The sequence below is a fragment of the Brachyhypopomus gauderio genome, chromosome 15, assembly GCF_052324685.1.
Source record: "Brachyhypopomus gauderio isolate BG-103 chromosome 15, BGAUD_0.2, whole genome shotgun sequence".
NCBI classification, from domain to species: domain Eukaryota; kingdom Metazoa; phylum Chordata; class Actinopteri; order Gymnotiformes; family Hypopomidae; genus Brachyhypopomus; species Brachyhypopomus gauderio.
In genome coordinates, this window is record NC_135225.1 from 9,366,415 (window position 1) to 9,378,914 (window position 12,500).

Consider the following 12,500-nt stretch of genomic DNA (forward strand, 5'->3'; position numbering starts at 1 on the left):
AACTGTCAGTATTACTGTGCTACTGTAACAGACATATCAACATAATTTCATACAAAACTACTAAACAATGAGTACAACTGTGCTACTGTAACAGACATCAGCATAATTTCATACAAAACTACTAAACAATGAGTACTACTGTGCTACTGTAACAGACATATCAGCATAATTTTCATTGATAAAGTGGAGTCCACTAGCTATAACATTTGCTGGCTAGTTAAGGTAAATGGATAGCAGTAGATGTATGTTTTGGAATGCTGTTTCTGATCTCAGAAGGGAGATATTGAAACCAGCGTGACTAAGAGACTTTTATTGTTGGTGCATTGTTCAAGTCTGATACAGAAAATAAAAACACAAAAAATGTATATCCAAAAGTAAGATTTTGAAATAAACCATTTCTATATGATTAATGTGTATTGATGTTGTTTTTTTATTTAACCAAGACAAAATTATGATTCCAAAATGGTGGCTGGTAAAAAAAATGAAGTGGCTGATCTAATTTCTCTTCCACCTGCCACAATAGCAAGTGGAAGAAAAACTTCATTTCCAACACTGATCAGGACCCTGTGCAATCTGATGGCAAGCACGCTGACGTCATAGCGTGCAGGTGGATGTCGCAGTACGGCGGTGTAAGCATCTGTGTGGGTTAGAAGCCGTCGCGTGGCGCAGTGTGGGGGTGTGAACCTTTGTGGGAGGGCTTGTACCACAGAGTGTGGGCGTTTCCTTCTCCTGACCTTTAAAAATGTCCCAGATTCTTTTCTAAAAGGATTCAAAAGATTGTGAAGGGGGTTAACAGAAAGGCAAGAATGCTGAGCGGTAGAAGGGTGGCACTGCCCACTGTAGAGGAGTCCTGCTCCCAGAATCTCATTTGAGTTGCATTGTACGCGATTGTCAGCAGTTCGGGGTTTCCGAGATTGGAGCGATTGTGCACATCCGCGAGCTGCCAGACAGGCAAATCTCTGCCCTTTATATTACATCTGAGCAGAGCTACAGACTCACTCCAAGCTCTTTCCCTTCTCCGCTCCCTTTCCCATACAGAGTCTGTGTCAGTGCACGGCTGTCCACACTGATGCTAATAATAAAAGCAGCTTTCTTCGTGGCGTGTAGGTTCAAGCGTCCACTGTAGCACATCTGGAGAGGTTCTTGTTTGCGGCTGTTTCTCTTCCTCATGGTAATTTGTACTTAGTGCCTCTGTGTGGATGGATGAGAATTGCTTCAAGAAGCTTTGGCCTAGTTCTCCAGCAAAAGACTGAATGTGCAGCTTTTACTTGAGCAGCTTCTGTGGAACTGCTGCATTCGGGTATTAAGGGTGTACTACGGAGGTGACAACTAGCACAGTCAATGGAGATTTTTGCTCTCGGCCAGGGCAGTCCCCAGGAACCAGCACCTGACTTTAGGACTGAGAGTGAGAGAAGACTGGGGCCAGTGGTGAGGGTGTGTTGGGTGTAATGGTGCATGTAAAACAAGCACACAGAAACACACCTTACTGCTTGTCAGCATGCCTGAGTGAGCCAGGATGATAGAATAACTGACCTTGGTAATCAATATTTCAGCAAATATGAAGTCCAGACATGCAGTTTGTGCTCTTGAAATGATCTCTTTCTGTTTTAGAGTTTTGGGGAACAGTGTAATATTGAGAGTGAAATGTTTTGTTTTCAGGATCAGCAACACACACAACACACACAAGGGGACACTCAGAACTTAGGGCATGTCCTGTGTTCTCTCATTTGCTTATGTGGAACTCAATACTTCTTTCAAGCTTTGCTGGATGGTACATTGTAGAGGGTTATTTACATAAAAATAATGAATAATCATTTGCTCAATTGTGACACATTCATTCGGTGTTGTGGTCCATATGTACTTCAGGGTGTTTGTCTGGGATATGTCATCTCATCAGATGAGTCATATATTATATTACCACAAATGCAACAAATTCTTCTCTGATATGCAGTGCAAACAGTTGTTTGTGGTATGCTCAGATTTCACATATCGTCTCACGCCGCATAAATATTTATCAGGTGTTTTGGGTGAAAAATGGTATGATGATGTTTTATTTACCATGTGAGAATTTGCTGATGCTGATTGTCTTTTTTCGCTCCACAGGATCCTCAGCAATAACAAAATCTCTACGGTGAGAAACGCCTCTTTCCTTGGCTTACAGGCTCTGGAGAGACTGTGAGTACATTCGCCGTTTTCCTTGAACAACGGGTTAAAACGACTTGAGTAAAGAATGTGCCTGTGGCCACAGCTCCAGTGTGTTTCCAATTGCTCTCTTATTACTCCTTGCTATCACAAACTTGGGTTCCACATTCCACTCGCTCTCCTCTGAATCAGGCTTAAACAGTCTGTGTTTATGTCTCCATGGTGAAGCCCAAGCAAGACTCTGCTCCTGGGTGATGACCCAAAAATGCATGTGTTTAATCTGTGTTTGAGTCTGTGGGATTAGGTTGTCGGCTCGGCGGGGCTAAGTGACGACTGCTGGCAAGCCCCGGTCGAGGATCCAGACTGAGCAGCTAAACGGGCCCAAAACAGGCTTGAGCCCAGGGTGCCTTTCCCCTGCTCCCCCTGCCTCTGTTTTAATTAAGCCCCTTCAGCCAGCCAGGCACGCTGACATTCAGAAAGCACTTTCTAGGCCGCTGTGTGTGTTAGTGACAGGATGCTTTGGTGCGGATTGCTGCCAGCCGTGAAGCTGAACAGAAATAATGAGAATAGCACATGCAAGGGCAGCCCGTGATATTTTGTTCCGGTTTGAATGCCAGACAAAAACATGGGGAAATGTGAAACGCTCCAGCTTGTTTCCAGCCTGCTGGTGTTGTAGGGCAAAGCGTCGCCTACAATGGTGCTGCTTCCTCGACCGCTCGTGTTAAGCTGAACTTATTTTGGGATTCATTAATTTTCCAACAGGGTCCCAGAAGCTAGAATAGCTCTACTATTCTTTTTTTATGCATAGATTTTTTTTTTTTTGCAAAACTATCTTTGCAGTTATGTTGACTATAAATATACTGATGAAAAGATTCAGCTGTTTGCTGACCTAAGATTTGCTTTCATTATGACAGCAAGATCATGTTAAAAAATCTCATTGTTATTTTCTAAGATTTTTGACAAGAACATACAAGACACCATAATAGATCTGATTTTCGAGTGAGAAACAAATAGAAAATCACCAATATCTAGTACTGACACAGCTGTAAAATGTTCCCTAGATAATGCTTAGAACTGGATAATACAGCTGAATATGAAGCAGTTCTGTATCAAAGATCAAGAATATATCAAATGTATTAGAATATACAGATTTTCTACACTGGTGTTCTACAGTCAGTGTTCCACATCGGTGTTGATGTTCTGATGTTCTACAGTCAGTGTTCCACATCGGTGTTGATGTTCTGATGTTCTACAGTCAGTGTCCCCCGTCAGTGTTGATGTTCTGATATTCTACAGTCAGTGTCCCCCGTCAGTGTTGATGTTCTGATGTTCTACGGCTAGTGTCCCACATCAGCGTTGATGTTCTGATATTCCACAGTCAGAGTCCCACATCAGTGTTGATGTTCTGATGTTCTACAGTCAGAGTCCCACATCAGTGTTGATGTTCTGATATTCCACAGTCAGAGTCCCACATCAGTGTTGATGTTCTGATGTTCTATAGTCAGTGTTCCATATCAGCGTTGATGTTCTGATATTCTACAGTCAGTGTCCCACATCAGTGTTGATGTTCTGATGTTCTACAGTCAGTGTCCCACATCAGTGTTGATGTTCTGATGTTCTACAGTCAGAGTCCCACATCAGTGTTGATGTTCTGATGTTCTACGGTCAGAGTCCCACATCAGTGTTGATGTTCTGATGTTCTACGGCTAGTGTCCCACATCAGTGTTGATGTTCTGATGTTCTACGGTCAGAGTCCCACATCAGTGTTGATGTTCTGATGTTCTACGGTCAGAGTCCCACATCAGTGTTGATGTTCTGATGTTCTATATTCAGTGTTCCATATCAGCATTGATGTTCTGATATTCTACAGTCAGAGTCCCACATCAGCGGTGATGTTGTGATGTTCTATAGTCAGTGTCCCCCGTCAGTATTGATGTTCTGATGTTCTACAGTCAGTGTCCCATGTAAGCGTTAATGTTCTGATGCTCTACAATGTCCCTCTTCAGCGTTGATGTTCTGATGTTCTACAGCATTGTATTGCACTTCCCTAAGCCATATCAAAGATCATTTTCCTCTGACTCTAGTCTTTTTTACCCATCAGGCAATGCTCCTTTGCTGCATCTTCCATCACTTTATCACAGTTGGGCTGGAGATAATTAGATTTAGACGTCCTGTCCTAGACGTCTGACCAGCTGTCCCGCAAAGGCCATGCCAGATGTACTTGCTGCCAGTCTATCTGGCCCCGGTGCCTGTGCCTGTCACATCAGATGCCCGGTATTCGGATAAAGCCACAGTCTGCTGTTGTAGGGTCTATCAGTTTGAACAGCAGGGGGCGTACCACTGTGGTCAAGGACCATACTTTAAGAAGTGGACATTATTCAGACCCGTTCAACCTTGTCGCAGCTGTGATACAAACTAATGTTTTATTGGGCCAGGTATGCTTTGTAGTATGGCAGCACATTAACATGCTGACCTTAAATTTGTTTTTTCTAAATCTTCCCAGGGTCATCTTCAGGATCTTGGGAACTTCTAAAACATTAAGTCTAATCTAGACAAAGTAGTTTCTAAAATTTCATTTTTTTCTTGTCTTGTGGGTGATTTCCCAAATTGGTGTTTCGCTATAAGAAATGTTATTAAGAGAGAGAGAGTTTAGGAGATTTTTAATCTTCAGCCCTAGACAGTTTGGCCTTTTTTAATGCACCTCCTTTTTAACACACCTGAGTGTGTACTGTTGTCATAGTTGCCCCTCCCCTGGCATCACGGTTGCCAAGGTGACGCCTTGCCATGTGTTCCTTTGTTTTGCTACTGTTTTTCCTTGTCTGTTACTCATTTTCGTTGATTGCCCTGTGTATTTATTATGTGTTTTCTGCTCTTCTGCTCTTGTTGGCCATTGCATTAAGCTTCTGTCTATGCTCCATGTCTCCGTGTTCTGTGTGCGTTCTGATTCACTCTGTCAACCTCCTAGTTTCCTGCTCTGGATTCTCTGTGTTTAGTTTTGCGTTTTGTTTTCTTAAAGTTTGTAAAGTATCCCTGTTTGGTTTTGTTATCTGAATCTCCTGGCTTTCCCACACGGGACTGTGGACTGGGACTTCTCAGCATGTGCGCTCTGCCTCCTTTTGCTCCTGGCTACAACTGCCCAGTTAAACTGCCAAGTTTGCCATGTTGCATCAAGTGTGTTACAGTAGTGCTACAAATAAGCTCTTTCTTGTTTACTTCAGATAAAAACCTCAACTCAGTCTGAGCAGTTTAGTAGTGCAGGGAAAGTTCTGATGATGCACTTGGCTAGGAGTCCCAGTTTGTGATATGGCCCTTAGAGATATTCCCCAGGCTTACTGACGTGAGGAGATTGAGCAGCTCTGCATGTTTCATGTCTCTCTGAAAATCCATAACCAAATCATGTCTCAATGTACTGTTTTGACTTCAAAGTCCCTCCACAGGTTGCTGTTGTCTTTTGATTGGCTGTGATGGAAGTAGTTGTCCACATGGATGCCTGGGTTGCAGTTTAGGGCTTTGAGCAAGAGTGTGAGGAGCAAGAGCTGTGAGGTGTTCACTGGGGTTTGAGTTCGGCTTGGAGCAAGTCGCTGGGTAGAGGGGAATGTTCACCGAGCAGTCGTCCATCCACATGCGCTGAAAACAGCCCTTAAGGCTGAACCAGGCGGTCTTAAATGTAGCTTGTGTTTGTCATTCACTGATAAGCCTGGGACAGTTCACAACCTTACTGATGCAGTTTACCAGAAACTTGTACATTTCATGTCAGCTACTTTATAAATAGCCATTTTCCTGGACAGAGTGAAAAGAATGCATGTGTTTATGCATTTATAATCTTAAACTCTTCAATGTCCTCTGCAAAGAAAACAGTTCTCTGTGCACAATGGACATGTTCACTGCAGTTGTTTATAGCTGTTTACATTTGCCGTATTTATGTTTAAAAAGCAAATCATGAATTGCTAAAACATTTTTAAAAACTATCCCCGGAGTAGCCCTGAGACAAAAAATATGCTAAATGTTATAGTGGCAGTTTGTTGTAGTTTGTTTGAACATTTCTAAGCATACACCAGTAGTGACTATCCTGCCTTTTACAGCAGTTCCTAAATGAGCCTTTAAATATTAGCAACAAGGCACCAGCCAGTATGAAAACTGATAATTCACGTCCCAAATAGGTGTTTGGGTGCATGACTTGGTCATGCTGTCTCACTAGCAGAATACCTCCAGAATACCTCCATGTCTCTTCTTCAGCTGACACAGGACATCAGCACATTAGACTGCATGTAGTATTCACTCAGTGTCTAGAACTCTGATGTATTTTGCCAGTTCTGGACCTTGCTTTAAAACATCTCCATTCCCATGAGCAGTGAGATGCCATTTTGATCGGGCAGGCTTCATGTCTCTCTGCCACCATCTCTGAACTCCTAGTGTGGCTTCAGCCATTAGTCCCTGTCTAAGGGAATCGTCCAATAAGAGCCATTAGTCCCTGTCTAAGGGAATCGTCCAATAAGAGCTCCTTTGTGAGGGTTCGCTGATTCAGCTGGGATGGGCATGGCCTGTGAAGTGGCTCTCAGTGAACAGCAGTTGACTGAAGAGTTTGGTGGATTCTCTGAAGACCTGCCAGTGCAGTTTAGGTGGATGACAAATAACACATAATAGATGCTCTTGAAACCTATGGCATATTGGATTTATGAGCGGAATGTTACTTTCCTATTGTACCATACCACTTTCACAGTTAATTGGGTGTTAATTGTGTCACAGGCTTATTGTTAGGGAAAAGGAGACTACATAATGTGGTCAATTAAAAGTCTCAGTTTTCATTACAGCTAAGATACAAACATTTATCTGAACCTTTTATGAAGGCATCTTTGCTGAACATGACCAAATTTGAGATGTCTACAATTTCTATAAAGTCATGGGTGATTCAGCTATCAAACACACACACACAAACACACACACACACACACACACACACACACACACACACACACACACACACACACACACACACACACACACACACACATTTTTCTACTCCTCTGACCAAGAGCAAAAGAAATAGATGAATGTCTGCCGTCACTCCAAGATACAAAACACTACATTTTTGTGTTCTTGTCATTTTGTGTTTGTTTATCCTTGTGGCCTGCATACCAGAGACTGACCTCTTTCCTCAGAAATGCTGGTGTGCAGATTTCCACCCACTTTTAACTGTATGCAGACAAAGGGATTACATTTTTATGATAACACCCACACAGTAAATCAACCAGTAGTAAAACGACTCCTACAAAACAAAATTTATCTGTCTGTTTTTCTTTTCTGAAATAGCAGTTTAGAGTCCTTTAGGCAATTCACAAGTTCTGTTCACGTGGTTTACAATAATAACAATAAAATTCTATCACAATAATAATTGTGGAAAAATATTATAATGTGTCCAAAGTGTATTTAAGGTATTTGTTAGAATTTTGCCTACTAGTCCAGAAGCCATATATCAAATCAACTGTTTACCTTATGCACAAGGTTGAGCTTCATCTATGCCTTGGAGCTGATGTGTGTTGAGTCCTCAGCATTAGAAGGGTTCAGTGAGTTCAAATGGGAAGACTTTTATCCACTTATATTCTTAAATGCGCAAGAGATGAAGCAGTACCTTTTTGAAGAATCCCCTTTAAAAATCCTGAGGGTAAAAAAAACGTTTGCTTTGTGATTTTCAGCCGTAATATGCAGTAGTTTTTTTTTCTTGGCATGAAACATTTGTTGTAAAATGGCATGAAAACTTCATTTGAATTCAAAATGCTGGATGATCCTGAAGTGAACCGATTGAGTTCTAAACATCTTCTGACACGCTAAAGGCTAGAATATAAATGAGTGCATAATTGTATTTGTAGCTGTCACTGACCAAGGTAAATGGGTAATGATTTCATTTGCAAAGGATATTATTTATGCATGAGGTGGTGTCTCAAACTGATGTTTCATATGAGATTTATGAAGGCTCATCACTTGAGAGCCTGGTTGGGTGTTGTGATTGGTTCCTGAAAAGCGTGGATCTCCATATACAGTGAATGGATGCTTGTGGCTCTCTTATTAAGGCTACATGGTATAGGAATCTGCTGAATGACACCAGACAGCCTCTCTATTGGGCACTTTTTGTTCACTTGCATGCCTTTGGCCAGACTCTCTCAGGCGCTGTTCTTCATGAGCTTCCCACCTCTTTAAATAAGTGCAGTGCTGAGTGTGGACATATTCAAGACATCCGTGTAGTTTCATCTGACCTCCCACATCAGTGCCTGCTCATCTGGACCAATACCTGCTTGTTACTACATGAGATAGTTCAGGTGTTCCACTGCATGGGTTTCTGTTTTGACAGCACACTTGTCTCTGATCAGCTCAGCTTTTGCATTGTGATTGTGCCTCAACCAATATTGGCATTGGCACTGTTGGCATTCAGCCTGTCACTGACTTAACTGCTAGTTCAGAGTTAGGGTGATTTGGCATGTTAAATGATAATATTTTGTGCGTTGTAGGTTGTTTCTTGTAATAATAAATCTTGGTGTTTGGACTAAGGGTTGAAGCTCCTTGACTTGGGGTTGCCAGGACCTCTCTGTAATGTCTCAACCATTTCAGGAACCAAATAGGAAAAGGAAGCCATATTTTAGACAGTGATGTTACTGCAGACACCTAAATGACCTTTCATCTCGAGCCAGGTTTCCTTCTCTGAAGAGTAGTGGCTACAGGGTGTGGGCATTGTTGGGTGTTAGTGCAGACAGATCATTCTGCTCCCATGTTCAACACTGTATCCTGTATAGGAATTCTTCTTCTTGTTTTTGTTCCTGATAGCACTGAACGCTCTCTGTAGATGTGGTAATTCCTTTTTTCCTCTCTAAGTGTAGGTATACTCAGAACGCTCTCTGTGGGATTATACAGAGCCGTCTCTGTGCTGTAGGTCTGGGAATATCTAGAGCTCTTTCTAGGTGTGCGATTATCCAGAGCTCTCTCTAGGTGCGGGATTATCCAGAGCTCTCTCTAGGTGTGGGATTATCCAGAGCTCTCTCTAGGTGCGGGATTATCCAGAGCTCTCTATAGGTGCGGGATTATCCAGAGCTCTCTCTAGGTGTGGGATTATCCAGAGCCCTGACCCAAATGTTGACTTGGAAATCTAGATCTTATTCAACAGATGCCATTGGCCAAGAATCAGTGTCAGAGAGCAATTGCAGCTTTTTACCTTATCTTTGCTGCTTTCAAACCTCTCTATTTCATATTTTGTGCAGTATTGAAGATAGCAATAATAGTATGTCTTTCTAGTATATTATTTCTACCTTCAGATAACGTCCAACGGCATCCATTTTGTTGTATGTCATTGCAGGGTTAGATCCAATATGTAATTGTTTATTGCAATATGAATAGATTCAGGTATATTTTTATCTTAGGTTCCTGATTGTCAAAGAAATGTCCTTAACATGATATGACAGCTGTCCAAAAGGCCCTGAACAATGCATACTGTTTCTTTCTCTTCTGTGGATGAATTTCAGTGTGACTTGCTGTGTACTTAAACTCCCAGCTGTCGTGAGCATTGTGGAAACAAAGCTAGTTAGCCACTAATTAGAGGGCTGTGCTCCTGATCTTGGTCTGCCTCCCTGAACCCTGTCCCCTCCTGACAGGACTACCGCAGGGCTGCTGTGTGCTCCCCCTTACTGACCTCTCCTTACTCCTCCACAACTCTCCCTAGTAACAACACACACACACACACACACACACACACCCACAGGCACACGCACACACACGCACACACACACACGCACACAAACACACACACACACACACACACACACACACACACACACACTGACCTCTCCTTCTTACTCCTCCACAACTCTCCCTAGTAACAACTCGCACACACGCACACACACACACGCACACACACACACGCACACAGATGTACACGGACACATGCACATGCACATGTACACATAAATATGCACATGTGCATGCACATGCAAACAAACACACGCGTGCAAAAACACACATGCAAACATACACACACAGTGTAACCATTAAGACATAAATAGCCACATTGATGTCAGAATGAGAGCAGAGCAGTGCAACAGACTGCCTCAGTGTGCACATGTGACCAATACAGTGTGCACACGTGACCAATGCAGTGTGCACACGTGACTAATAATGGACACACACAGTCACAATAGTTAATTTGGCGTTACAACTGGTGAAATATTAATTGCAACTGTTAAATTGGTCAAATATTTGGCTCAGATTCTATAGGCTGGATTAGGAAAAAGTATATAAATCAAATGGAGTTTGGAGGGGGAAAATGTTTTTTGTAGACATTTGGTTTGACCTTTTTCAGCTGGAAGGCAATTGTATATCATTTGGGTTTCAATGTATTTCTGAAAAGAAATGCAGCATTTATATAACATTTATTTTGTGTGAGGGGGGTCAAATGACAGCATCATCCTATTAAATGGAAGTGGAACTTAAAACGCGTTGAGATGGGAGGAAGAGTGTGTGAGAGTGTGTGAGGGTCTAGCTGAATTCCATTTGGATTTGGGCACTGAAACCTGCACGAGTGGTTGACATGTTTACCCGTCTGGGTGCTAGCTGCCTAAGCTACATCAGACCTCCTCTCTGCTCCCATCCTCATCATAGAAGACGGAGAAGTGGCATAGAACGGTGAGGAAGAGTCAACCATCTCTTCACTGGAGGGAATGAAAGATGAAGATTCAGTGTTGCAGAGCAGCCATGTTTCTTACAGTAACTCTACAAAGAACAGTTTCACATGAGACACACTGCAATAAAACAGACAGCATGCATTTATCAACATGTAATGGCCCTCTTTTTAAGATGATAAAAGTTTTTATGTTAACTGAATTAAATCCTTCCCATTATATAGAGGCATTCCAGGATCTCAATATGATCTGAATTGTTTTATATGTTCAGGCCAAAAATTGTGTTATAAATTATTATAAAGAAAATAGGAAAGTTAAAATAGGAAAATTCATTTATGAACACAGTTTCAAAATAAATTTTCTGGTTCAAACTTTAAAAGGCTGAGACTAATAAAGTAAGAGATGGGTAGGTAAAACAATGGCAAATTGAATAAAACATTTAATTTGATAATAATTTTATATAAAATATGTTTATGTAAAAAGGTTACTTGCACATTCTGTTTGAGATTTGTGTTTTTATAAGGCAGCTGAAATTGACTTGCTCAGTTGATGCAGAGGTCTCGAGTCATGAACCGGAGTGTCTGATCATGAACCGGACTACCTGAATGATAAACCAGAGTACCTGAGACATAATCTTGAGGTACTTGAGGTATAAAGCAGTATTATAGCCTTGAAGCAGTGTGCTTTAGTTCTGATTGTCTGAATTATGAACAAGAGTCCTACCTGAATCACAAGTGTTGAAGCCATGAACCATTGTTTACTGTCATGAGCCAGTGTTCCTGGGTCATGGACCCATGTTTGAAACATGAACCAGGGTACCTGAGTGAGAAACCAGTGTTTGAAACATGAACCAGGGTACCTGAGTGAGAAACCAGTTTGAGCCGTTGCTTGTTGGTAGTGTCCCCACACACGGATGGCTGTAGCTCTCAGACATCCTTCAGGTTCCCTCCTCAAGACAGGAAAGGCACGGACACAATTTTCGGAAGTTTGCTTTGGCCCCCTGGAGGAGAACGCTGGAGTGGAGCTCTGAAACTGTGGTGTGAATTTTTAGTGGTGCTGGGTGTGTGGTGAGTGACACTGTGGGGCGGAGAGAGGGCTGACCGCTCCACTCCTGAGATGGTAATAGAGCACTGTCTGAGTCCCCCGCTCACTGGGCCCAGAAGAAGCCCACTGGGAGCTGGTTACAGTGTGCAGGCCTGGCCATGACCTGCCCAGTGCACATGTGGACCATAGTGTAAAGAGGATCTGTCTGTTTTGTTTGCCCCATCTGTTTATCAAGAGGGTGGACTGTGTGTGTGTGTGTGTGTGTGTGTGTGTGTGGTTGATTGATGGATGTACCATTTAATATCTGAAAGATAAACCCTTATGTGGTGCAGCAATTGGTCCCCTCGTGCAGTTCACATAGAGAAATACACAGACATACATAGACGTACACAGATGTACACAGACATACACAGACTAGGGTTGCCACCTAGGTCTGTAAAACGTTACCGGAGGGGTTTAAAATGGACACAGTGAGAAAAAAAAAACAGATTTAAAGTGTGCAGAAACAGTCTGAATTGTGGTTTGAACTAACCTAGTTTTTTTGCCGGGACTGAATATTAAAAAGAAGAAAAACCGGGACAGCCCGGGAAAACCGGGACAGGCACATGAAAACCGGGACAGTCCCGGGAAAACCGGGACAGGCACATGAAAACC

At 42.4% G+C, this 12,500-nt stretch overlaps 1 protein-coding gene across 1 annotated transcript in view; it reads left to right on the forward strand.

Moving 5' to 3' along the window:
* adgra1b (adhesion G protein-coupled receptor A1b) overlaps positions 1–12,500 on the forward strand; it is a 116,830-nt gene that overhangs the window by 9,577 nt on the left and 94,753 nt on the right. Inside the window, exon 2 of the mRNA XM_076975211.1 lies at positions 2,104–2,175. Coding sequence (XP_076831326.1) covers positions 2,104–2,175 — 72 coding nt within the window. The remainder of the gene's footprint in view (positions 1–2,103; positions 2,176–12,500) is intronic.